The sequence below is a fragment of the Phodopus roborovskii genome, unplaced genomic scaffold (assembly GCF_943737965.1).
Source record: "Phodopus roborovskii unplaced genomic scaffold, PHOROB, whole genome shotgun sequence".
Classification (NCBI taxonomy): Eukaryota; Metazoa; Chordata; class Mammalia; order Rodentia; family Cricetidae; genus Phodopus; species Phodopus roborovskii.
In genome coordinates this window covers 1570386-1597931 of record NW_026125264.1, presented here as the reverse complement: position 1 = coordinate 1597931, position 27546 = coordinate 1570386, and the positions used below count along the sequence as shown (strand labels likewise).

Genomic DNA, 27546 nt, shown 5'->3' with positions numbered 1-27546 from the left:
CCTCCAATACTCCTGGAAAAATCAGGAATTTTCATCCCCCTTGGGTGCTGTGTGGTGAAATGAGACTAGCCTATGCCCAGGCGGGATGACTGGCCAGTTCATACTTGTCCCTTGGCCCATAATCCATCATTCATTATTCTTTCGCCCCACAAACACCCACTGCCTTCTTGGCAATGTAAGTGGGGCAGAGAATGCTCAGGTCATAAAATACCCAAATGAAAGTGACAAGGACATATGGCCCATAGCTCAGCAGATGCTGCCACCAGCCTAATGGACAGCATTACTACAAACCCCATGGTACCAAGGAGGTTAGAAAGGCCCTGAGAAGTGAAGCACCTTGCCCAGGAGAGCATAGCAAAACAGTAGCAGAGGTAGGATTTCAAACCTGTTCTCTTAAAGGGATCGATTAGTGGAGATGAGCTCTCCTTGATGTATGGGAGAAAGTGAGAAGGGCAAGGCTGTGCCTTCCTCCTCTCCAGGTGGTTGCCTTGACTAAACCATTAACATCACCTCTCTACAAATTCCATCCTGTTGTAAGCAGTAACAATGACAACAGCCCCAAGGGCACTGATACTAAGCATTGCTGAGTAGGCCCAGTGTACCCAGCTATATGTCCTCTAAGTAAGAGGAGCTTGAGCATGCCCATTTCACATATGGAAACAGAGAGGCTCAGAGTCCCAAGACACTCAGAATGAAAATGGTGAAGCCAGGACTTGAACCTGGCCTGGCCCCTAACACACATCCTGTGTCTACCAAGCTGTGGAGACATTCTCAGATGGCTTCTAAAGCCAGATTTCTGCTTGGAATCCGCACTCTTCTGTTTGCTGACTGTGGTGGCTGGTTCTCCTCACTAATATCAGGATGACTGGCTGACCACGCATGGGGATGACAGCCATCAACCTAACTGATGGAGAACAGGAATGATGCCTGCCATGTCAGAGATGCTCATTCATCGTGAATGCTACTATGATCATTATGGTGCTGTGGGAGACTCAGTGGTCTTTGTGCTCATAGATAAGTACTAGGAGAACCTGGAAAATTAAACACACAGGGCTTTTCCCTCAAGGGAAGGAATACATTGCCTGGTATTCTCCCAAAATGCTGAGAGAGGACATGTTTATGACCTTTGTTCTATCTATGTGGCTAGAGACTTTTTCTGGCACCAGGTCCCCCTGCCCTAAAACCCTTACTGTAAATTAGTTTTTCTTGGTCAGTCTATAAAACCTATCTTTATGGACTTTACAAGAGTTTTGATATAGTCACATCTGATCTATAGTTAGCTTACTTATATATGCCTTCTTGTGAATATGAGAGTCAGTTATCACTAGAATAAGTTTTTTAGCAGCTATTGCTGTGCTTAAATATGCCTAAAATAAACCACTCAGGGTCAGATTCCAGAAGTCTGAATCAACACCAGCTACTGAACTGCCCGCCTTCTTACTTCCTGCAGATCATGATTCTGCTGGCTGTGGAGGCTGCAGGGAACCCTGCATGGTCCTGTGGCAGTGACTGCCCAGGATGCAGGGAGCCCCCTATGAGGCTCGCTGTTGCCTGAGTCACCTCTCTGCCATATGCACCAGTGCTCCCTCTGCTCCTCCAGCCAGCTTGAACCCTCCTTTCTCCAAACCTCAGGAAGCTGCAGTTCCTAGACTGCCTCCAGGAAGGGCTCTGGTTCACCAAGAGCTGCAAATATTTACCTTGGAGACCTCAGCCCAGCCTAAGTTCTTGGCCCAAATGCTCAGGGTAGTTGCCCAAGTCAGGATTGCAAAATATAAGGCTGGGTCTCCAGACCCACCACCCAGGAGAAGAGCAGGCAGACCCAGGACTCTGACACATCCAGGTAAAATGTGGGGAGAGTAGAAGCCTGGGCAGTCACGAATGCTCCTCACAGGGGACACCTGCTGAGGTCATCCCAACTGCTGAGGGAGAACTGAGGAGCCTGGTAATGGCCCTGTCAGCTGTGGTTTCTGGGGGCCAAGCGGAGAGGCAAAAGAGGTGCCGGTGCTCTCATCCAAAGCCATGGACAAAGATGGAGGCATGATGGAGGGCTTTCCCAGCCCTCAGTCTAGAAACTTCAACTTGTACACGCTGGCTGTTCAATGTTTGTGTGTGCTAAGCTATGGTTGTGGACAAAGAGAAGCATCCGGACCATTGTGGGCTTACTGTGTTTAAGGGAGGTCTAGGACCAGAGAGAGGGCAGTCAGAGGAGGCTTCCTAAAAGAGGTGGCATGTGGGATGCAAAGCTGAGTGGATGCTAGAAAGGAGCAAAAAGCATCAGTGAAGAAGCCAGGGGCTGGGGATCACATGGAGGGTCCATGAAGAGGGCAGAGGCTGAGGACCACATGGAGAGTCCATGAAGAGCAGGCACTGAGGACCACATGGAGGGTCCATGAAGAGCAGGCACTGAGGACCACATGGAGGGTCCATGAAGAGGGCAGAGGCTGAGGACCACATGGCGGGTCCATGAAGAGCAGGCACTGAGGACCACATGGAGGGTCCATGAAGAGGGCAGGGCCTGAGGACCATGTGGTGAGTGGGCACAGGCTGGGATTTGAGGGAGACGCATGAGAAGCTTCCCATGAGAAGCAACACTACAAGTCCTGGCTTCAGAACCCTTCTTATCAGAAGACTGAGCAGTGGGCAGGAGAAGGCGGCAAACAGGGGCCAAAGTGTTAGGAAAAGAAAAACATGGTTTGAGGGTATGGTCTGCCTTGTCAACTGATGCAGGCTGTCAGCCCTGCCCTCTTGCTTTGACCACGGCATGGTTTCCTCTGGTGCCAGTATCAATGGTCACTGAAAACTGTTAATGTCTCCCAAGTTCTTCCCATGGGAAAAACACCACACTGAATGATTTCTAGATACTAACTGTTAATCCCAGAGACTCCATGAAGTGAAGCTTCATCTCGTCCACTTACCAGAGGAGAACCCTGAGGCACAGAGGTATTTGAACCTTGGCTGATTATTCAAAGGTGCACAGCTAAGACTTGGCTCTTACCTACTGCCCCGAATGCCTCTTCTGGATACTGTGCCCCAGACGTGGGCCCCTCTGCCCAGCTAGCAAGACCCTTTGTGCTCACTCTAGGTCCTGCTCCCTGCCATCTACTTCTCATAAACACCCATGAAGATGGCTGGCCCATGGATTGTCACCTTCCTCTATGGTTTGCTGGGAGCCACATTGGTCCAAGCTGACCTTCGTCCTCCTGCAGTGCTCAACCTCGGCCCAGTAGTCATCAAGGAACGTAAGTTATGACTCCCTCCACCGAGCCTCACCACCATAAAGCAAAGGCAGTACTCCAAAAAGGAGAGGAGTTTCTTGTCCAAAGGGTGTATCAGGCATGGGTGGAGTCCAGTACTTGAATGAGATAAGAGCAGAGGTTGAGGTACGAAGTACTTGGATATTATGATCTCAAGAGCCTGTGATGCCAAGATGTCCTCAAACGATATTATTCCAAAAAGCCACTGCCCTGGGGACCTGGGAGCCTTACAAGTGGTGAGTGGCCACCGCCTGCAGGGAAGCACCCCAATCCTGTCCTTACCTGGACTCCCATCAAAAGAGCTAAGACCTAGCACATTCCTGGTCCCCAGAGCAGAGGGAGGCATGGGCAGAATCTGGTCCCACACACAGGTTCATTACTCCAGCTCCATGACCCTGGGCCTAGGCTCACTCTCCATTCGCACATGGGAAGGCCTGCCTCCCTGAACCTACCAGAACTCCCAACACCATAGGAACTGAGGGAGATCACAGGGGCTGTGGGTAGCCTTCTCCCTAGCTCCTCTCTGTCATGGGGAACAGTCCTGTGTGCTAGAAGATACTTGGAAGCACCTTCCACCCAGGCATGGACACATGTCTCCTATGTGGCAATTACCTGGTGGACAAGCCCTCTTCCAAAGGCTGGGGGAAGCAGATGACCTATATGAGGCCCATCCTGTGACTCCCAAGCATGTGGCATCTGCACTTCAGGGAGCTTGGGGTGAGCAAGCATGGTGGAAGTGTGCAGCCATGCAGTTATTACCAGTGGCAGTTTGGGAGGAGATTCCCAGGATCCCCTGCAGGAGAGTCAGTGAGCCCATCCAAGCAAGTGACCATTGAAGGCCAGAAGCCAAAAGGCAACTGTATCTGTTAACTCCATCAGAAGATGAAAGCCACACCATAAACCTTAGGAGGGGTCTTAAATGTAGAGGACTACAATAGGGTACCAGAGGGAGGAGGATTTGGCTAAGAGGGAGAAAGATAAGTAACTCCAAAGGGCAGCCAGCAATGAGGTGGCATCCAAGCACAGAACACACTCACAGTCGAGACCCCTCCCAAGGCCTCCTGGGACTGTGTGTCAATAAGGCCCATTGGATGGAGGGAAGCTGGGCAGGGTTGCAGTAGGCCAGCACTAGCCTGATGCATGCATGCAGACCCTACAGAACACACCCTGCCCACAGCTGATGATGTCCTTTGACTGATGCCCCTGGAGGGAGGAGTTGTTACATCTCTCCAGAGGACCATCCCTGCTTGACCCCTGGAAGCTTGCCAGAGGCTCTCAGGACTTACTCTCAGCCTTCAAAACCCCTGTTAACAGGCAATTCAAAGTCACCTGGGCAGTGACACCACAGGAACTGATAAGAGGAATGGTTCAGGGATTTGCCCCTCTGTGTCCCTGAGCCTGTGCTGATGGGGTAAATTTAAGACTACCAACTGGCAAAGAAAAAATGCTAATGGGCTAGCCCCCTTAGCACAGACTAGGCAAATGGGAAAAGTCAGAGGGACCAGCCCCGAAGCCCTCATTCCCATTTCTTGCTTTTTCTGCTCAGCACCTTAGGTACTTTTGACAACAGGACAGACACTGCGGGTGTCAAATATCATTAGCAAGTGTGATTTGGCCACAAAACTGTCCCTGATGGGCTACTCAGCTTGAGAAGCATTTGACACTGCCTGGGGAGAGGGAGGACACAGGTCCAGCACTCCAGCAGTGACTGGTAATATTCTGAGTGTAAGGGCTCCCACTCATCTAATGTCAGGTCCAGGGAGTCCTGAGTAATGGCCATCCTTTACCTCCTCTTGATCTCTAATCCCTGGATCTATCTGCAGACCTGACCCAAGCACTGAAAAATCATGATGCCACTGCCATCCTCCATGAGTTGCCTCTGCTCAGTGCCATGCGGGATAGGTCTGGGAGCGTCCCTGTGCTGGACAGCCTAATGCGCTCTTTCCTGAGATACATCATCTGGTGAGTGGCCCTGGACAGGGCCGGAAACCATCTTCCCCACACCCTTGCCCAAGTACACTGCTTGCTCAGTTCTCAGTCAACAATCGTTAGTGAAGACGGGCCAGACTAAGTTCCTCTTTAAAAAGGCCCCAGAATTGCTAGTGGTGACCATAAGTCAGTGTCACTGCTACTTCAAGAGGGCAGCCACATAAGAAGATAGCTCCAGGTGGGACAGTTCCGGGACCAGGGAATGCTTCTTAGTGGAGATCATGGCTAGGCTAGAGACACCAAGAAACTGGCATTCCAGGCAAAGGGACCAGGGCAAAACTATGGAGGGACAAGAGTCACTCAGAATGATTGCATTTCAAACCTCCACAGCAAAGTGATGGGCCAGTAGGGTCGGGTCATAGGGGGGCTTACTGCCAGCTCAACAGGCTAAGGCTAAAAGTCAAGGAACATGCAGAGAGGCAAGCAAGGGTGAAGGGGAGAGACAGAGGAAGGGCCATGATGGACAGGATCAGTAGATTGGGCTTGGGGTCGGTCAGGTGTACAGAAGTCAGGAAAGAGGATGGGAATAGGCATGGGGGTGACACTCATCTGAGCGTGAACGTGATTCCATCTCCCCTCCACACTGTCCAGGATGAAGGTCACCTCTGCTAACATCCTCCAGCTGGCCGTGCAGCCTTCAACCTATGACCAGGAGCTAGTAATCAGAATCCCCTTGGACATGGTGGCTGGACTCAACACGTGAGTGTCCCCTGAATCCAACACAGCTAACCTAACAGCTTCATCTACTCACTCTCTTCCTCCATTCAGATATCTGGAAACAAATCCAAAAGTGAGAAGAGCACGTGCAAAGGCCCGGAGGCAGAAATGTACTTGCCTTGCTAAAAAATGACAAAGAGGAGGGGGGTGTGGTCAGAGGTGACTGCTGGAAGGGCGATGACGCAAGGCTTTATGAACCAAGACATGAACTTGGCTTTTATGGAGTATGAGGGCTGAGAGCAACAGAAGGTCTGAGCCAAGGAAGAGCCATGGGGGGAAGTATGGGGCAGAGTGGAGGCGGGAATGGTCCACAGCAGGGCCTTCAACAACTCTACTGGAGAGAGTGAAGGCATAGGCCAGATGAGCAGAGGAGCAATCAGATTCTAGCTGTGTGGCAGAAACAGGGGTTCTTGGTGAGCAGAATGTGCAGAGAAAGATCAGGGGTTACTTCAGGGTTTGCTCCCACATCAGTGTGGGAGGAGCAGCCAGCAGCCAAGATGGCAAAGCTTGAAAGTGGCAGGCCAGGGAATGGATGTGGAATTCACTGCTGCTGTGCTATCCTGAAGGCACTCGGAGGACATCTGAGTGGGGCAGAGTGTGTGACTCGGAATCCCATGGCATCCGTAATGGCTGAGCTCAGGAGAGGGATCCAGATGTTGGGGAGACAAGGGGAGCCAGCCAGAAAGATAGTGAGGGACAGACACCCAGCTGTGGCTCCCGTGTGGGCTTGAACAGTGCTCACTCTCACTGCTGTTGCCCTCACAGGCCACTGGTCAAGACCATGGTGCAGTTCCAAATGAACACTGAGATCCAAGCCCTCGTCCGGGTGGAGAAAAGCAAGAGCGGCCCCACCCGCCTCAACCTTGGTGACTGCTCCAGCAGTTCAAACACCCTCCGCCTCAGCCTGCTGAACAAGTGAGCGCTGGGTTCCATCATGCTGGTAGGAGAAGCAGCCCGTGGCCCTGCCCCCTGCTCACATGCACAACACTGAGGGAATGGACTTGTGTCCCTCCTGACTCTAGATCTGAGGCTCCTTCCTGAGAATCCAGGGTATCGAAGCTGTTCTGGATGGCAGAGAGGAAAGCAGCAATGTTGACATGATACCAGGATGAGAGGGTGGGTGTAGGGGTGGGCGGAGTGGGTGTGGGGCAAACACCTGCAGGCAGAGCAGAACTTCCAGCTAGGGCTCCCAGGCCACCCAGGCAGACATAAGTGGGCCCAAAGCAAGCTTACCTTCTCCCTTGACTGCCTGGGTGATGTTGAGCATGTCACCTTCCTGTGTCTCACTCTGCTGGTCTGGAAAATGCTGCTCGTGACACTTTGCAAGAAGCAAGGATGACCTACTCACAAGAGTGCATGTCACCTCTCAGGGGACATGTCACCTCTCATGGGACCTGTCAGCTCCCAGCATCCTAATGTCAGCACATATCTGTAAAGACAATACCCAGGCCAATGTCTGCCTTCAGCGTAGACTCTATAGCTTTGACTAACACCCTGGGTAAATGATTGAACTCTTTCCTCCCAAGATTCCAAGTCACCTCTCTAAAGCAGGGACAATTCTCTCTTATAAACTTCCTAATTTCCCACTCTCCTTTGCCAAAGGCTCTCCTTCATGGTCAACTCCTTGGCAAATAATGTCATGAATGTCCTGGTGCCAGCCCTGCCCCAAATGGTGAAAAACCACGTGAGTAAAATCAGGCCTCTGGCCTATGAAGATGGCACCCCCTGGAGGACTAGGGTGAAACTGCAAGCTGGTGCCAACTGAGTTATGTCTCTGGATGGGATCCTTCTGGGATGGAATAATTCCTTCAACAAAGCAAAGAACCACTGAGCCAATGAATTGAGTCACTGAGCCAGGAAGATCACTGAGGTCAACATAACAGAGCAGCCAAAAGGCCAGGAGGCTTTGATAGGTAGTGTGTTGACTAAGCTTTTAACACTTGTCTCTACAAGAGTTGAGGAAGGGAATACCACCTGCAGCTTTTGCTGACTTTCCAGGTATAAATCCTACCTCCTGGCTGCCTTTATTAAAGTGATGCCATGGAGCTGAACTGGAAGGAGGAGCCAGTCATGCTGCAACCAGACAGACAGTGGGCAGTACCTCAAGAGCAACAGACAACAGTGGATGCTGAGCAAAATACCTAGGAAGAGATGTGTTTTCTGCCTTTACTAAATTTATTTTAGTATGTTTTTATGTAAGTCTATATACTTTAATAAAGAGTAAACTAGAAATCCCTGAGCATCCAACATTTTGTCCTGGAATGCTGTATAAGCAGGCTGTGGCATGCCCCTGCTCAGCTGTCCAGGTGTGGTTTGTAGGCACTGCGGCCCTCCAGATTAGCTGCATTTGTTTCTTCTGTATTACTAAGCGCAGGCTGTGTGTGTGTGTGTGTGTGTGTGTGTGTGTGTGTGTGTGTGTGTGTGTGTGTGTTGCTGGGGATCGAACCCAGGGCTTCACACCTGCTAGGCAAGCGTTCTACAACAGAAGGCACCTGCAACCCCAGTGACTCATTTTATATGTCCCTAATATGCCACAGGTACGTGGATCCGTTCATATTATTTACTTGTGATTTCCATTGTAAATTTAAGACACATTCACTTCAGTAGTTACCCAGAGGGCTTAGAGCCCCTTATCAAGCAGCTGTCATTTCTTAACCATAAGCCTACAAGATGTCATTAGTCTCATTGGTGTTATGATGATGTTTTAGTGAAAAAAAGATGACATAATAACTAACACAGGTTAGGAAGAAAATATTCATAATGTGTGCAGTCCAACCCAGCAGCTGCTTGACCATTGGCACATGTCCAGCTCCATCTACAGGCCCTCATGTTTTTATGTGACTGTGCCTGATGTTCTGTGTCCTTATCTAACATTTATAATTGCTATAATAGCTGGAACATATTTAACTGGGTGTCAAGATATCTTTTAAATAAAACAGTTGTATTAAGATTACTTTAAAACAATATTTCATATACATGATGGGATTTTATTTAAAACAATAGAGTATCAGTTTCCCTCCAAACTGTTCAAAATTGTATCAAATCCTACCAAATTGCCTTCAAGAAATATACAGTGTGGCATTTTGCCTCTGTTAATTATGGTCTACTATATAATACCGAGTTGTGTTTGGTTTAGTATTATTATTATTATTATTATTATTATTATTATTATTAATTCTTGGTAACTCTTCAACCCCTGTTTCTATGCTGGGAAACAGACTACTGAATCTGATATTAGTAGACTAAATTCTACATGTTACAGAGAACAAAGAAAAACAATGTAATTATCAAAAAAACCCAAGGGCTAAGAACGTACCTTGTAATAAAACACTTGCTTAGCATGCATGAGGCCCAGCATAAAAACAGAAAAACGAAAAAGGATAGAAATCTCAAATGATATTTTGTTTTTTTGTAAAGACCAAGTTTATGGTATGGGAGGAGTATATTCTACATACATAGGTGACCACTGAGGCCAGGAGTATCTGATCCCCTGGAGCTGGCATTGCAGGCAGGTTTGAGCATATGAAATGGGTGCGGTGAATCGAATTTAGGTCCTACTGAGCCATCTCTCCAGGCCCCTGGACCTTATATTTTATAGAGTTAATTTAAAAAACAATATTGGCCAGTCTGGAATAGGCTTGTAATGCCAGCTTCTTGGAAGGCTAAGAGAGAAGGACAAAAGCTCAGTGCTTGCCTGTGCTATAAAGCAAGTTCAAGTCCAGCCTGGACAACTTGGCAAGTTCCTTCCTCAAAATTAAAAGTAAATCAAAAAGGTTGGGGATGTAGCCCAGCGGTAGGGAGAGCACTTGCCATGCATGTGTGAGGCTTGGGACCAATCCTCAGAGGGGGAGGAAGGGAAGAGGAAGGGATGGAAGGAGGGGGAAAGGGAGAGAAAGGAGGAGGAAGGAAGGGGGAGGGAGGCAACAAACTTCCTGGTTCTTCTTGAAAGAGGGGAGGTTGGAGAGAGGGGTAGGAAATTGGAGAATAAGTAGATATATGTGACTTCCAACTCAAGCCAACTGTTTACTGTTACTAGAATTGTAACCCCTGAACCATTAGTTGTGCATATCCAGAAAGGTCTTTTTAAAGGGAAATGGAAAGAAATCACGTTGTTAAGTGATCTTGTCTCACTATTGTGAGCATGCTATACCAGAAACATAGATGAAGGCACGCACGCTTTCCACATTGTCAGAATTTGCTGAATAACAAGACATTCACAGGTTCAGGGGTTTTGAAGGCAGCGCTCTCTCAGATAACCCATCTTCCTTGGTCATCTGGCCCAGGAGAATGCAGGTCCTTCATTCCACAGTTTTTAGAGAAGGGCACAGCCTATTCTCAACTTATATGAGACTGTTATAGGCATGGAGTCAAGGGTATAGTGTAGCCTAGGCTAACCTTGAATTCGGATTCTCCTGTCTCCACATGCCAAGGTTAGGAATCACAGGCATGTGCCAATATGACCAGAAGATATCTTTTTTAAGAACTTTATTTTTCTGTATGAAAATAAGAGTTTCTTGGAGTAGGACCCAGATGCAAATACTTTCAAAAGTCTGCCCAGGAATGTACTTCATTAGAAAAAAAAAATGCATTCCCTAACAGAAGAGAGGGTGTGAACTTGGAATTCTAAGCTAATCCTAACTCATGGATTTACAGTGTCTTGAGGCAGGGTTCAGTGGTCATTGTCATGACTCAGTGTCATCTGAGGAGGGGACTTCTGGAAGGAGCTCACAGAGGAGGCCTTCTCAGTGTGGGCATCGCTTTCAACCAGACTGTGCTTCACAACTGTCTGAAGGCTAGGGAAAAAAAAAAAAAAAAAAAAAAAAAAAAAGGATGTCCCGCCCCACCCAAGATTCAGAAGCAATAGGTCTGACAGGAACCTCGTGTCCCAGACTCTGATGTGTGGTGAGGGCCAAAGGAAGTGAAGGATGGGGAACTGTGGGAGAGAATGTGGAGATACCCCTTTCCTGCAGGAAGCAGTCAATCGATCCCCTGGCTGTGTGCGTCAGATGTCTGTCCAGCTGTCCCTCCTTCTCTATGGGTCATGGGTTAGGAAAGTTGATGGAAACAGGGAACCATTGTTCACAAGCCAGCATTTCTCAAAATGCACTGCCCTTCTCACACAAGAATATTGAAGAGAGTAGCACGTGAGATGGTCCTTCCCTTAGAGCAGCTAAACATCAAAATGGCCATGGGTCCTAAAGACAGCGGCAAATGTTCACACACACACACACACACACACACACACACACACACACACACACACACACACACACACTTTCAGTAGAACTACTAAATCCACACTGCTGACTCTTGGAGCTGCTGATATTTTGATACTTGGGGCTGGGCTGAGGGGAGGGGTGTTGTAGTAGCATCGTTGTCTCTGTCCACTAGATGTCAGTGTGGTTCACCTGTTGCATTATGCTAACTAAAAAAATGTCTCCCAGTATCTTGCCAGAGACCAAAATTGTTCCCTGTTGAGAACTGCTGTCCTTATTAGGCAGAGAACTCCTTGGTGGCACCAAGATTCAGACATTGCTTAGCATCTGGTGGAGCAGCCCAACTGGCCTCTACACTAGAATCTGACATGGGAAGAACTCTGTGAGTTCTTACGGAATGAACAAATGAATTCTTGGTTTCCTCTAAGGAAACATGGGCTCCTTTAAGCTATCATGGGTGTCCTAGGGAGGGTAGCTGGCAGGCCAAGCACAGGCTGGGCACAAGGCAAAGGGCAAACCATTACAAAAAGGACCTGGGTGGCCCTTAGGACAGCCATGAACTCTGAACAGCAAGGAGAGACAGAGACAGACAAATCTGTGAGTCCTCAACTCCACAGATGAACATTTGACTAGCTGGAACACTGAAGTGAGACTTGGGTTGGGGGAGACCAAGCCCAGGATGCTATGGGCATCTGGTTCTTCATTGATGGCCTTGTATTTGTGCTGTTGCAGCTGTGCCCTGTGATCCAGCAAGCCTTCGATGACATGTACAATGGCTTCCTGAGGCTGGCAACAGGTAGGGGCTCTGCTGTCTCCACTGTCTTTCCTTTATCTACAGGCTTGGACTTCAGGCCATACATTTACACAGGAGAATCAACCCTCTCATGTCCAATAAGCAACTTGGGCCCAGCACTGGCACACAAGCACTTACTAAGTCCTTCCCAGATGCTGCAGCTTCAACTTCATGATCACCTTATATGTACAAGACTCTCAGACAGTGGTTCTCAACCTTCCTATGGCCACAACACTTTAATATAGTTTCTCATGCTGTGGTGACCCCCAGCCATAAAATTATCTCATGGCTACTTTTCAACTGTCATTTTGCTAGTGTTGTGAGTTGTAATGCAAATATCCGATATGCAGGATATCTGATATGCGACCCCCAAAGGCTGAGAATCACTGCTCTATGTGAGCAGATACTCAGATAGAGCTAAGTTAAAGCCTACCTCTTCTGCTGACTTGCTCCTTGATTTGGGGAAATCATTCCATCCTTTCTTCTCAGTTTCCTCATCTGTAAAATGAGGCTTTCTACCTCCCAACCTCAAAGGATTGTTGGTAGCCCTTAAAGGTTATAGGAAAGTTCTGGGCATATAGAATACTCTGTCTAATACAGAGTTGCTTAAAAATAAATGTATGTCAGATGGATGGAAGGATCGATGGATAGATGGATGGATGGACGGACGGACGGACAGACGGATGGATGGATAGATGGGCGATGGGTGGGTGGATGGATGGATGGACAATGGGTGGGTGGGTGGATGGATGGATGGATGGATGGATGGATGGATGGACGGACGGACCTTCATGGTATGGAAGGCTGGAACCCAATTCTTCCTGCTGCTATTAGGTGCTACTATTAAGTGTGGATTGGTATGGCCATGGCTTACCTAGCGTGTATGAAACTCTAGGAAGGAGAGAGAGAGAGAGAGAGAGAGAGAGAGAGAGAGAGAGAGAGAGAGAGAGAGAGAGAGAGAGAGAGATCCTGTCTTGGGAGTTCCCAAGTCTACCTAGTTGTTCTGATCTTAGTGACAGAGACTGGAGGAAGGCAGGGGCAGGCAAGCTCATTCTCTACCCAACAGCTGAAAAGATGGGGTGTCTCCATTCCCTGTACACCAAGTGGGGAAAGCCAAGCCAACACAGGTGGCAGATGAACTAAAGGGTGGATACCTGAATTCAATGCCCAGACCCTACCTGCTTGAGGAGTGGGTTACAGTGAGGTGGGGGAGGCACAGGCTATAAACAGCATTTCAGGTTTGGCATAGGACTGGATGGGTTCCAGTTATACACATGAAAGTCTAGCTCTGTGCTGGTGTTTTGAGCGGTCCCTATAATCATTGCCATAGTTGCCACCAACAGCATCATTTTTCCTGACTCTGGCAGTAGAAAATCACCCACCCAACCCCACCCTCCATCCTCATAAACCTTCTTCTTGCCCCGAGAAGCACCCATTGCCCTCAGCCCTGGAGCCCTGGACTTTGGCCTTCTGTCTCCTGCTATTCAGGACAATAATATTGTGTTCAACCTAGAGGTGAGTGTACAGACCTCAGAGCAAAGTGGGGACATTGGGGAACAACTGCTCTTCTGTAACCACCCAAGGTCCAATACCTACACAGCATCAGGGCATACAGCTGATGAAATCAGACCCTAAGAACCCTGTGAAAGCCAGCAGATAGAACTTCATGCCCCACCCTCAGACTTTGACCCTATGTTTGTATGGGTCCCTGGGTCTTTCAGGCAAGCTCTTGTCAAACCCCAAACTTCTGATGACATTGCAACATGGCCTCAGGACAGAGGCTACCTCAAGGATCATACAGTCTTAACATTCCTGGATCCATGACTGCCTGGCTCTGTAGCTCTAGGCAGGTTTCTTCACCTCTCTGAGCCTCAGTTTCCTTGAGATATAGATATAAATATAGATATAGATAGAGATAGAGATAGATAGATAGATAGATCTAGATCTAGATCTAGATCTAGATATAGATATAGATATAGATATATCTTAGTAGACAACCAAATGAAGCATATGGGATTCCCTGACAGTGGACCTCTGGAAAATACCACACTGCACCCACTCCCCACTCCCTTGGGTGGTGTGAGTCCCAGACCTGTTCTCAGGAGACCCTTGGGAACCACAGCATGGGACACTTGCATCTGCTCTGTTGCGGTCGAAATCCTCCCCTTCATCTAAAGTGTTTGAGAGGTTGAAACCTAAGTGAAAAGCAAGCATTAAGTTACAAGCTAGGCACAGGTAGTATGCATCCACAATTCTAGGCACTCTGAGAAACCGAGACACAAAGGGAGGGCAGAGGTGATCTAAGGGACTCAGGAGTGCAGGCTGCCAGGTACCGACAGTCATTGCATTTTCAATCGACGCTTCCTGACACAAATGCAAAGATGGGAAGCAGACAGAATGGCGTCTGTGCTAATCTATTTTGTATTGCCAGAACACAGCCAGAACTGAGCGGTTTATAAACGATAGAAGTTTACTGGGCTTATTTAAAGACCCTGGTAGCTAGGAAATCCAAGAGCATGGCGCATGTTCTGGTGAGGGTCTCCATGCTGCATCAGCCCATGGTGGAAGCCAGAAGAGTGAGAGAGGGTGAGAGCAAGGGCAGCCAGGAGCTGAGCTTACTTTCAAATGGCCCACTCCTACCTTCAGTAACTGGGCCACTCCTGAGCCAGCATTAACCACTTCTCAAAGGACACAACTCTCAACCCTGTTGTACAGGGATGAGGTTTCCATCATGAGAATTTTGGGAGGCAACCTCCCCCCTCAGCACAGCCGTTTCCTTCCAGGTGGTTATGGGAGTCAATGGAGCATCAAAGCCCTGAAACCATGCCCTGTTCTGTGTCTCCTCAGGCCAAGCTGCTGGACTCACAGGCGAGGGTGACCAAGTGGTTCAACAGCTCTGTGGCTTCCCAGATGGAGACCACCCCCAATGGGGCCCCTTTCAGCCTGCTCATGAGGCAGGACCTGGTGAATGCCATTGTGGACACCCTGGTCCCCAAGGAGGAGCTTGTGATTCTGCTTAGATTCTTGGTAAGCCCCACTGCGGACAGAGGATGACTGAGTCTGTGTCACCTGCCCACTGAAAGGAGGCTGAGTTGGGAACTCCCAGTAGTGATCAGCTCTGCCCTTCCTGCAGAGGGACTCTGTTTCTGATGTTCTATGCTAGAGTCCAAAGCATCCCTTAACACCCAACTTGGGTTCTGGTTCTGCCTTAAGGGATTGGGTGTGCCTGTTTCATCCTCCAAATATCCTGGGGGAGCTTAACAGCATTTTGGATCCTGAGGAACCCATAGATGGTCCCTGCACCCCAGTGGCACAGGTCACTGACTGATCAAGGTCAACATTTCTCCTGAGCTGGGTGCCAACACATACTCTGATCCTCTTACTGCAGCATGACCCATGCAACTGACTCACAGACCTTCCCCTCTCTCCAGATTCCTGAAGTGGCCCGCCAGCTCCAGGCAGACATCAAGGAGATCAACGCAGAGGTGGGAGTGTTTCTCACCTGTTGCTTTCTGGGTGCTTGCTGCCTCTGCTCATGGGTCTCTGCAGTGGAGAACAGATGTGGGATGCTCTCTTGTTTTCCACTATGGGGACCACCCCCCCCCAACAGAAGCCCAGAGACTTTCTTCAGTCTAGCAGAGAATCTTTGATCTGATGATTACCTGAGTGGACTGATGCTGGGTTATGGGGGCAACTCTAACTAAACCCCTGCTTCAGGCTGAGAAACCAGAGAACATCCACACAGGGGTGCTGGAGAGGGCAGAGGCAGGAGCACCGGAAACACCAGAGGGGCCACAAGGGCCTGTCTGTGCACTGTGGCCAGGTGTGTGGGTCTGATGTCTTTCCAGGCAGCAAACAAGCTGGGACCTTCCCAGATGGTGAAGATTGCCACTTACAGCGGGCCCCAGATCGTGCTGAATGAGGACGGTGCCACAGCAGCCCAAAATATCATCCTGGAAGTGTTCCCAACCAATGCAGATGTCCGGCCCTTCTTCTCCCTCGGCATTGTGAGTTCAAGAGTCTGTGGCATAGGACAAAGACTGGGGAGGTCTTCCTGTTCACTGTTATCAACTGAGGTGTCACCCAGGAACATGGAGAGGAGGGGGAGTGGTGGGCCAAGAGTCAAGAATTTGGGGGGCCAATCAGCCAGTTACTAGCCACCAGTAAGCAGGCTTAGGGATAGAGGGACCATAACTCCCATCAAGGCAGCTCCATCCAGCTAGGGGCATTTTCCAGAGAACAGGCAACAGGCAGCAGCTCAGCAGCTCCTGGAAGGAAGGGGTGGGTCAGAGCAGGGAAACCACATGCACAGCAGAGGAAAGAGAAGACTGGAGAAAGGTAGGCTCATGAGTGAGGCCAGCCAGGCTTACCCAAAGGGGGTGTGAGCAGTACCCACTGTGAGTAGGAGGAGTTGACGCCTCATTGCAGGGTCTCTATGTTCAGTTGTACACCACACAATCTCAGGGGTGCCTTTCACAGACTGTAGGTGTGTTGGTGCCTCCAGAGAGTGCATCTTGACATTCTAGCCTGGCAGTAAAAGACGGTGTGGGAACCCGCTTCCCAGGCCAACCTCACTCCCTAATGACCCCCTCCATGACCAATGGGAAGCTCTGCAGAAGAAATTGGTTCTCAAGGCTCTGCTATAACGGAGCCCAGCATTTGGGCCTCAGGGTCATGCAAGCCTTGAGCCCGTATGTCAAGCCTGACTTAGCCTCTAAGCTTTGCAATCATATCAGTGGTTCTTAGGTCTTACCAGAGCCACTGACCTCCTCTGTCTTTCCATTCCTGCCCATGGACACCACGGAACTGTCAGGGTCCCCTCAAGGGATGGTGGGCTTAATGAAGAAAACATTTGAACTGCCTGAAACACAGTCAGCAGCCAGCACATGTTGACTGTGTTGGAATTGTCATTCCCAGCCTGAACTGTCACAAGTGGACCAGGACTAGGGAATGGGAAGTGAGGCCCAGAGAGGTAAAACTATTTCCCAAGGTCACACAGCCAGTAGCCGAAAGTCAGATCAGATTTCCTTGACCCCCCAATCTTTCCTGTATAACCCTCCTTCTAGATATTTTCTTTTAAAAAATAGGGGCTGGGTTCTCTTGTTGCAGGAGGCCAATTATGAAGCTCGGTTTTTCACAGAGGGTGACCGGCTTATGATCAACTTCAGTAACATCAGGTAAATGTGTGCATCTGTGTGAGGAGCCACTGATTGCTGGTTTCTCTAAACCACCAGTAGGGGGCACCAGATACAGCTGATGACAAGGCTGCCTTACCAGGCCTGATCTGCCTTAAGGCCTGAATTCCAAATAGAAAATGAAGGGACTTTACAGGAGACACAGAACAAGCTAATTCCACAACAGGACTGGCCTGCCATGCACCACCCCAGGCTTAAAATGGCCCATTCTGAAATTTTTCAAGACAGAGGCAGTAACAGCCCCAGGTACTAAATCCTTGGGGGCCAAGCACAGAAATGAACTCTGTGTCCCTGCCAGTCCTGCAAAGTCTACCACCTCCTGTCCCAGACTGAGTTCAGGGATTCCAACTGGAGACTCGGGCGATAAAGTTAGGCTCAGGGGAGATTTTGATGAGCCCATACAGGGTAAGATGATAGCTATGTAGAAGATGGTAGATGATAGATGATTGATTGATTAATTGATTGATTGACTAATAAATAGATAATAGATAGATAGCCATAGATAAATAGATAGGTAGGTAGGTATATAGATACATAGATATATGGTAGACTTTAGAAGACAGACAGATGGTTGATATATAGGTAGATAGATAGTAGATAGAAAGAGAAAGATAGAAGACAAATAGATGATAAATGGGTGGTAGACTGTAGAAGATAGGCAGACAGAAGATAGATAGATAGATAGATAGATAGATAGATAGATAGATAGATAGATAGACAGATAGATAGAAATAAAACTATTCCATTACCCAGGCTGGTATTTCTACATGAGTCGCTGAATAGGAATTAAGTACCCTTTTAGAAAGGACTTGAGCAAACTAGTTCACCAATCCTCCCTCATTCCTCGGTGATTTCCTGTCCTTTGGGCCACTGGCCACCCCCTTTAGATTGTGCCACCATGAAGCAAGTACTTTCCCTGCTTCACCGTTGTCTCATGAGAGCCTGCCTGTGCCTGGCACACAGCAGGTCCTCAATAAATGAAATTATTGACTGAAACCCCAAGGAACTACTCTCACGGGTATCTTCTGTTACAGTATTGAACGCATCAAGCTGATGATCTCAGATATTAAGCTGTTCAACGTAAGTATTAACAGATTATCTCTAAGGGCACTGGGGCCAGAATGGGCCATTCTAAAATGAGACACTATCCAGGATTTGCTTTAAAGAGACATCAAAGGAACTCCAGGGTGAGCTGGGGTCTCCTCACTACCCTCCGAAGTCTGGCCTGCACCAGTTTCTGCTGAGCACCAACTGTATGCAGATATAGCAAGGAACACTAATCATGTACAGATCCGAGCCTGCTCTCTATTATAAACAAAGCTCCTCCACCCACCCTGGGCAGCCCCTTTTCCCTGGTCCTATTTCTCAAGTCCCTAGCCTGAAGAGAACTCAACTGAGCTGAGTCTTATCTTCAGCTCTTGGGTTTGTTTTGTTTTGTATTATTTTTGGGTTTTGTTGTTGTTATAGGTAGTTTTGCCTGTTTGTTTTGTATTTTCCTTTGCTTTATTTTGTTGCTGGTGGCTTTTGTTTGGTTTTGTTTTTTGAAGAGAGGGTCTCACCATGTAGCTCTGGAGCTGGTCTTGAAATTCATGACAATCCTCCTGCCTCTACCCTCTGATTGCTGAGATTATAGTTGTCCATTACCACGCATGACATTTCATTGGTTTTTATGAATTCTGTTTTAAAAATATTTTAATGCAAAGTTTGTGAAAATCTGGACACCTGGCTTTTCTTTAAAAGAAGAATTCCCTTGGGTGCTTCCAGCTGGTACAAAGTCCCTGAGTGTAGGGCATTTTCAATGAGCCACAGCCAGAGCAGTGAGGGCCTCTCTGCGGTCTATCTGGTCCAACCAAGGCAGCTCCAGCCTGCAGGAGACCTGGTATTCCAAGATGTCTGCTGGGTACCCTTGTCATGGAAGAATAAGGAAACCTGTAATAACCCAGAGGACCTGACAATGAGCCTTGCTCTTCCTCACAGCCTGAAACCATGAAGGGCACCCTGACCAAGATCCTTGAATACACATTGCTGCCCAATGTGAATGGTGAGTCCCTCAGCCCTTTCCTAAGCTGCTGAACCTTCTGCCTTCACCTGGGGACCCTCTTATTCATGTCCCAATGTCTTAGTGTTTCTATTGCTGTGAAGAGACACTATGAACAAAACTCTTATAAAGGAAGACATTTAATTGAGGTGGCTCCCTTACAGTTCAGAAGTTTAGTTCATTATCATCATGGCAGAGAGCAAGGCAGCATGCAGGCAGACATGGTGCTGGCTACATCTTCATCAGAAGGTAACAGAAAGTAGACTGTGACACTGGGAGTAAGTAGCTTGTGCATAGGCGAACTCAAAGCCCATCTCCACAGTGACACACTTCCTCTAACAAGGTCACACCTCCTAATAGTGCCACTCCCTTTAGGGGTCATTTTCTTTCAAACTACTGTATTGCACTCCCTGGCCTCCAAAGGCTTATAGCTATATTATAAAGCAAAATTGTGTTCAGCCCAACTTCAAAAGTCCCTATGGTCTATAGCAGTCTCAAATTTATTCAAACGTCTAAAGTTCAAAGTCTCTTTTGAGATTCATACAATCTCTTAATTGTAATCCTCTGTAAAATCAAAATCAAAAAGCAGATCATATCCTTCCAACATATAATGGCACAGAATATACATTACCATTCCAAAATGTAGGGAAGGCAGCATAGTAAGGAAATACTAAACCAAAGCAATATCAAAACCCAGATGGACAAACTCCAAACTCTGCATCTTCATGTCTGACATCAAAGTGCCCTTTAGATCTCTAGCTCCTTTCAGTTTTGTTGACTGAAACACACTTCTTTCTCTTGGGCTGGTTCTACTCCTTGATAGCAGCTCTCCTTGGCAGGCATCCCATGGCTCTGGCATCTCCAACATCGTGGGGTCTTCAAGGCAATCCAGGGTTCAACTTCACAGCTTCATGCAATGACCTTTCTAGGCCTACATTCAGGGATATCCCTAGCATTGCCTGGTCTTAGAGGTATTCCTTAGACATGGAGGCAAATTACATTCATAACCTTTTTCTTCTATCCTTATCTCTAAAGCCAGAACCACATGGCTGAAGATGCCAAGTTCTGATGCTTGCTGGGGCTGGAACATGGTCCCCTTGCTCAATTACATCTTCACCATCTTTCTGGTTTTGATGATTACCTTCACTGCCTAAACTTGGCTGTTCTGGAACTCACTCTGTAGACCAGGCTGGTCTTAAACTCAGAGATCCAATAGCCTCTGCTTCTGGGGTGCTGGGATTAAAGGTGTGCACCACCATACCTGGCTCTAAGCTTTTCTTTAGTTCCTTTTCACAAGTAGGAAACTTAGCTGGGTAGGATCTTGCCCTGAGATCACCACTCCTTTTATTTCATTTCTTAATCTGTTTATTTCCTTGAACACAGGATTTAGCTCTATTCCACTTATTGATGCCCCTCTTCTCAATCTGTACATTTTATATTTTTATTTGCTTAACTTATTCCTTTTCATTATAAATCTTGATCAAAGTTTTCACTAACAACCACACAACAGAGTCTATATTAGGCTGTTTGAGATTTCCTCTGCCAATGGAATTAATCCAAAGCTCTTCACTTTAGCCTCAAGGCATACACTTCAGACAACGGCAAAGCAGCCACTTTCTTCACCAAAATATCACAAGAATTATCTCTAGGCCACATGTTAATATTCTCCTCCTCTGAAACTTCTTGATCACCACTGTTGAGATAATTCTCAGCATCATTGTCTTCCATGCCTCTAACTAGTATGGCCCATATAGCAGTATTTAAAGCATTCTACTTGCTTTCCTACTGTACTGAAATAGAAATTCCTCCAAACAAAAACTTGATCAGGACTATCACAGCAATACCCCAGTCCCCGGTACCAGCTTCTGTCTTAGTTGAGGTTTCTATTGCTGTAAAGAGACACCATAACTATGGAAAATCTTATAAGGAAAACATTTCATTGTGGTGGCTCACTTACAGTTCATGGGTTTAGTCTATTATCATCATGGCAGAGAGCATGGTAGCAGCATGTAGGCAGACATGCTGCTGGCTACATCATCAGCAGGCAACAGGAAGTAGACTGTGACACTGGGAGTAACTTGAGCATAGGAGAACTCAAAGCCCACCCCCACAGTGATACACTTCCTCCAACAAGGCCACACCTCCTAATAGTACCACTCCCTTTGTGGGTCATTTTCTTTCAAACCACCACACCTACCCATCTTCTAAGCCTAGGTTGAATTCTTCCTGCTCCAGGGAATCTTCTTGATCATCAACTGGAAAAGACTCTCCTACCTCCCCTCCTGAATCCCCCTCCCAGCCTGGTCCTTTACTAATGACAGTTCTAAATCAGGCAGGGAGGAACTGGCAGACACCAGATTCATAAGGCTAGATAGAACTAAGTGCAAACAGACAGCTAGAGTTCACTCAAGGGGCCGTAGGCAAACTGAGCTCAAGTACCCAATTCCTCTTGCTAGCTACCTGGCCTAGAACAAGCTGCCCAGTCCTTATGAGCCTTGGGTTCTGCAGCTGCGAAAGGGATAAATAAGAGTACTTTCTTCAGAGATGAGAATGAGATGATGCACGTGAGGGATTGGGAGACTGGTACCTGGGGCATCATCACCATGTGTGAGGGGTGGAGAGATCTGGTACCCTGTAACATCATCACTGTGCATGAGGAGTGGAGATTTAAATTTTGCTCTGTGAGTAGAAAATCTCAAGTAGAGAAACTGTTGCAGTGGGAGATGGAAGCCATGGTGGTTCTTGAGCAAGAGTATTAAAGGATGTGAGGTGCATTGTGGAACAACCAGAAGCTGATGCCAGAGGGTCAGATAGGGCTAGGCAAATGCCAGAGCAGAGGGCAGGCAGGCAGAAAGAGAAAAACAGAGCAGGTCCTACGTGCAAGATGCCAGGCTCGCCACCCAGAACTGCGATCATGCCCACTGCCACCCAGGCCTACGCTGACCCACCACTGTCTGAGTACATTTGTTATTTCAGGCAAACTGAGAACTGGAATCCCCATGGCAATGGTGAGAGCCCTGGGATATGAGAAGTCTTTGTGGTCCGTGAATAAGGTGAGAGGCATGTGGAAACAAACCGTCTGGGCTGGGGTGACCTACACGCCACTGCTCCTGATACTGTCAGGGTAAAGGCACCTGTAAGTGAAAAATCAGTGCTCGTCCCACCCTGCTGGTCATCATTCATCCCTTCACTCACTTATTCAGGAATATTTCTTAAGGGTATAATATGCACGGGGCATGGCTCCTATTGCTTCTGACCATACAAACAGAAAACACTGTCCCTCCAGAAAAGCCTACATTCTATCAAGAGAGACACCTAGGTAAACTAATAAATAAAATCAAGTAAATAAGGGCTGGGAAGGAAAGGAAGGCTGACTCAGAAGAGAAAGTGGGATGCCGGTTTTGATGGGGTGGACATGGAAAGCCTCTCTGAAAAGGCGATGTTTGCTGGTACCCTGTGGATAGTGGGGAAAGCGTCCGGTCAAAACGACCAGCAAGTTCAAAGGCCCTGAGGCTGAGATGTTTACTGTTCCAGGAAAGATGAGCAAGAGGTCTTGGATATGAAGTAGCACTCGATGCTGCAGATTTCAGATTACACACACACACACACCTGTGTGGCTAAGAGGCCTCAGCCTGGGGAGACCAGAGTTACTGCTGAGTTCTCTGTGCAGCTGTACCCAGTGTAGTCAGCAAGGCCTGACACACACTAGGTGTTTGATTCAGTGGTCGGTAAACAAGTTACACTCCTGGCTTCTGCCAGGAAAGGGTTGGTAGCAGAGTCAGGATTTGCATTAGAAACCTGCCCCGACAACCTCTTGCCCCAACTTCTTCAGCCAATGAAGCCCAGCCAATGAAGTGCCCATCTTGGTCAGCTGGCTAGTGGACATTTATTAAGCCCCTACTATGTACAGACGCTGGCCACAACAATGAACAAAACAGAAGGAAACCTCTGGCTCTTTAGAAAAAGGAAGGGATGCTAAAACAGACAGTGATGAGAGAGCCCACAGATGACATGCTGACCACCCTTCTGTGACAAGGTGTTCAGCCTCGCTCTACAGAGGTACTTTGGGCCAAACCTGTGACTCTTACAAGCCCCTATTTGTCCCCAAGCTGTGCGTTAGGATCACAGAGCTCCTGATCCATTTAATTATGGAGAAATCCACAGATCTAAATCCGTATCCCCCTACCTCCAAATGTCCTATTTTGCTCTATTGGTGTCTCTGTAGCCAGCAATTCATTGGCTGTGTTCTATAGCTGGGTGGCACCACACATTTAAATTAGTGTGAAGAGAGTGAAAAACAGAGTGAGCTAAAGCCAGTACGTGAGAGGAGATGATAGAACACACAAGACAATGCTCATCGTTCACTTCCACTTTGCTTGGAGCTGTGGAGAGATCACAATACAATCTCGGGGAATAGGCCAGAGCAAGTTTTATCATTACACTTAATTTTGTTTTGATTTATTTTTAAATAGACAATTGTTTAAGATCCAGGTGTCCTCTAGAGACAGCCAGGAATCTGCATTAATGAAGTTTCTTAGAGTTCCACTGTGGGCTTGAGGACATTGTCATATACAATCTAGCCACTGTGCACAAACGCTTTGACTAGGCCACAGAGTAATGGAAGAAATTACTGTTCATATACAAACTCTCCACTTAAAACCATGTTGTGTGTTCTGCACATGCATGTTCAAGGTCATGACTGTTCTCCCAACACCAGGACTTCCTTCATGGAAGACAAAAGCAGGGTAACCCCCCCCAAAAAAGCAGGAAGTGAAAGCCAAAGCAAAAATCTAACCAGATTGACTGCTCTTCAATTCCAGGGTGCCCTCAAGCTCACTCCAGCCTTCTCCTAGAACTCTGGCTCTCCTCTCTCATGAAGAAGACCTGGATAGTAGCTGGCCAGCACAGGCAAGGTCCCAGCTGGAAGTGTGAGAGCCATCTATGTAGACTATTCCCCTGCAATCAATAAACACTTGCCAGTGGCGCCTGTCGTCAGGGTGGTTTTGTCCATCATGGGAGTCATTCTATCTCTGGCAGGCCTAGGATATAGACAGAGACATATGGGCAGGGTTCAGACAACTCTGAGCCAACCTGAACAAATCTTTGTCATATGGAAACTGCATGACCACAGAAGGATAGTAGCCATGTTGGGACCACCTCCATTTTGGATGGCTTTTGATTGGCGGAACCCACTTTGTTGATCTTGTTGGCAGGTGGGTCATATGCTCTCTGAACCCTGTGGCTCTGGAGACAGACAACAAGATGCAGCTTCCCCTGGGTGGGCCTCTTTGCCCTTCTCATGGTTCTCACCTTGCAGGCCTGAGGTGAAGATTAAATGCAATACCCACTAGGCACTCAGCCAGTGGTACCACAGACACTTGTCACCTGACCTAAGGGAACACTTTATCACCAAGGCCTGTTCTACTCAGACCTGCATGAGGGCCCATTGTCTCCATGGCTTCCCTGAAGCCCCAGGGTTCTGGGATAAGACAATAGTCCTCTGTTCTTTAGCCATGGGTTTTGCCCACACCCAACCACAGCCTTCAGTCACACAAGAGCCCTTGCAGAAAGAGAGGGATAGTGTCTGGGAAGGGACAGTACTGGGTATCAAAACACAATCTCTGTCAGACCTCTGGTCTGTAGTGCCACTGTTCCCCATAAGGCAGGATCGTCCAGATTTGAGTGGGCAAGCATGAAGACCTTTTCCTAACACAGCTATGGCCAAGGCTCTCCACAGCCATCATCCCCTGGGGCCTCCTCGGGTGGCAGGTGAAGAAGCCCAAGATCCTTACTCCACAGACAAAGAGCAGTTCTGAGGCCCAAGCTCTCCTGTGGCCTTCAGCAATTCCACAGGGAGGAGCTTGGGTGCTCTAAGCAGCTGGTCACATCCCACTCCCCAGAGTTGTGTGGGTCATCTCCCAGATACATGCCACTGGGTATCGGCCTACTTCTGGGGACCCCAAACCAAGATCATTTGCTCCGTGTGGGTAACACTAGAGGGATCTTAGAGATGACTAATCATCTACCTTCCCCACAGCTTATGGCAAAACTCTACCCTCACTTAAGTGACAAACTGGGGCTCTGGTAATTAACCACCGGCACCAATTAGCAGCCAGCAGCATGCCAATGCAGGCTTGTCTAGGCTTCTTCCTCACCACCTCTCTTCTGTTCTTTACCTTCCAAGAGAAAGGAGAGTAACTGCTCCTGTGCTGGCCTGCAATGACAAGACCCTGAAACTGCCTTCCCTGACTAGAGAAGGGAGGCACTAGAGGTACAGGTTCCCAAATCGCAAAGGCAGGGCTCTGAGCCTCTGTACCCTTCCTTGACAGACAGAAAACTCCTTATCTTTAACCTGAGTCTCAGAAACAGCAAAGAGGAAATTCCAGGTGATATCCTACATAGTGTCCTTCAGGGACACCCTTTAATGATCACAGATGGAAGGCTGAGGCAGGGGGATTACTAGTTGGAGACCAGCCTAGGCTATATCACAAGACCATGTTTCGAGAAGATCCAAATCTTGGGCCTGGAGAGATGTATCAGTGGTAAAGGCATATATCACTTGATTGCTGCTCTAGAGTATCTGGGTTCAGTTCCCAGAGCCCATGTCAAGGCTTCCAACCACCTGTAACTCCAGTGCAGGAGAATCAAAATCCTTCTTTCTGGCCTCTGTGTGCACCAAACACACATATGAATATACAAGACATAAAGACAAGCAAAACACCCATGCACATTAAATAAAATAAAATAAAAAAGATCCCACTCTTTGGGCTGGAGAGGTTGACCAGAGATTGAGAGTGTTTACTGTTCTTATGGAGGACCCATTACCTATATCAGGCAGCTCACAACTGCATGGAACTACAGTTTCAGGAAATCTGGTGCCCTCTGGCTGCCAAAGTACATGCATACATGTGGTTCACATAAACTCATGCAGGCATACACACCTACACATACATTTAAAAAAATACAAATCTTAAACAAAAGAGCCTATTCTTCTCCAACATATTCCACCAAATCACTCGAACATTTGCTACCAGTCTGCTCTGTTTGCTGAAGGTGAGCCCTGCCTACACTTCCTGGGATCCTGCTTCCTGGAGCTCCATCTTCCACCAGTTCCCAGCCCTGAGTCTCCAGGTGAGAGCTGGAACACATGGAGGAAAGGGTGGAGAGGCAGGGGAGAAATGATATACTGATATTATAATCTCAAAGAACTAAGTTTGAAACAAAAAGAAAATAAAATTGGAGCTAGCACTTGTCCTGCTTGTGCCTTGAGTTGTAAAGTAGAAGATTCTGTAGCAAATCCCAAGCCAACTGGAGGTTGTCCTGCCTGCCATGGGACGGCCACACCACCCAACAATGAAGGAGCTGTGCTTACCTGACTAGACGCATGAAGGAGAAACTGGGGGCTGAGTCCCCACAAGGCAGGGTCTCTGCACAGATAGGTGGCAAAGAACTCAGGCCTGGAACTGCTGTGGTAGAACCACCAAATCTTGGTGCCCTTTCTGGGCCCCAGCATCGAATCCCAGCTCTTCCTGGGCATGCTACCAGACCTTGATGGAAGCACCTACCCCTCTGCATCTCGGCTCCCTTATGTATAGAATGTAAATAGTCACAGCAGCTTGTTAAGCCTTCCTGTGCACTGGGCCCTGTGCTCACATGGTTTGAGCTGTCACAGTGACCTTCACCACCCCCCCAAAGCCATAGATACATTTATCATATTCTGAATGAGGCTTAGAAGGAAATGAACATGACTTGTTCTCCATTACTCAGCTCCTACCCAGTCAGAGCAACCATTCCAGGGCCTGTCTGTAATTTTGGTGACCACATCTGGGCAGAAATGAGATGAGAGCCAAGGTGACATACATAGGAAAGGCAAAGGAATAGCAGTGACAAGGTAGCCATGGACACTGACAGCCTCATCTTTGCCCTTCAACTGCTACACATACACACACACACACACACACACACACACGCACGCACACATGCACACACACATACACGCACACATACACACACGCACGTGCACACACACACGTACGCACACACACACGTACACACACACACACACACAGGCACACAGGCACACACACACACGCACATATCCTCACCCCCCTTGGGTTCAGTGCCAGTCACATCTTGCACCCCTCACGAGAGCTGAAGATGTGCCAAGGGGAAGGCCCACGCCTGACCCACTTCCTCCTTGGGGTCTGGAAGCCATGTTCTGAGCTTGTCCCTCCGCCCTGCCCCCTCCCACCTCAGTACTAGGCTTTATTAGTTTTGGCCAAAAGCCCCTGGCTACACAAGGCCAAGAGGAGTGAGTCTTTCCCCGAAGAACTCTCAAGTGTGC

General features: G+C 48.1%; 1 protein-coding gene across 1 annotated transcript; it reads left to right on the top strand.

Annotated features, from left to right (window-relative positions):
- The first annotated feature begins 3086 nt into the window (after positions 1-3086).
- Bpifb1 (BPI fold containing family B member 1) lies at positions 3087-24186 on the top strand. Its single transcript, XM_051192904.1, has 15 exons — positions 3087-3239; positions 5078-5216; positions 5835-5942; positions 6726-6875; positions 7563-7644; positions 11909-11972; positions 13399-13484; positions 14817-14996; positions 15401-15454; positions 15818-15976; positions 17079-17146; positions 18199-18244; positions 19142-19205; positions 22179-22255; positions 24023-24186. Exons 1-15 carry the CDS (start codon positions 3119-3121, stop codon positions 24053-24055), a joined length of 1431 nt encoding a protein of 476 aa, XP_051048861.1. The 5' UTR covers positions 3087-3118; the 3' UTR covers positions 24056-24186.
- The last annotated feature ends 3360 nt before the right edge of the window (positions 24187-27546 follow it).

Bases quoted from the DNA above. Each gene is read 5' to 3' on its own strand.
- Bpifb1 (XM_051192904.1), top strand. From the start codon at position 3,119: ATGAAGATGGCTGGCCCATGGATTGTCACCTTCCTCTATGGTTTGCTG. The intron at 11,973-13,398 runs GTAGGGGCTCTG...TGCCCCGAGAAG, and splicing joins CTTCCTGAGGCTGGCAACAG to CACCCATTGCCCTCAGCCCT. The intron at 19,206-22,178 runs GTGAGTCCCTCA...TTGTTATTTCAG, and splicing joins ATTGCTGCCCAATGTGAATG to GCAAACTGAGAACTGGAATC.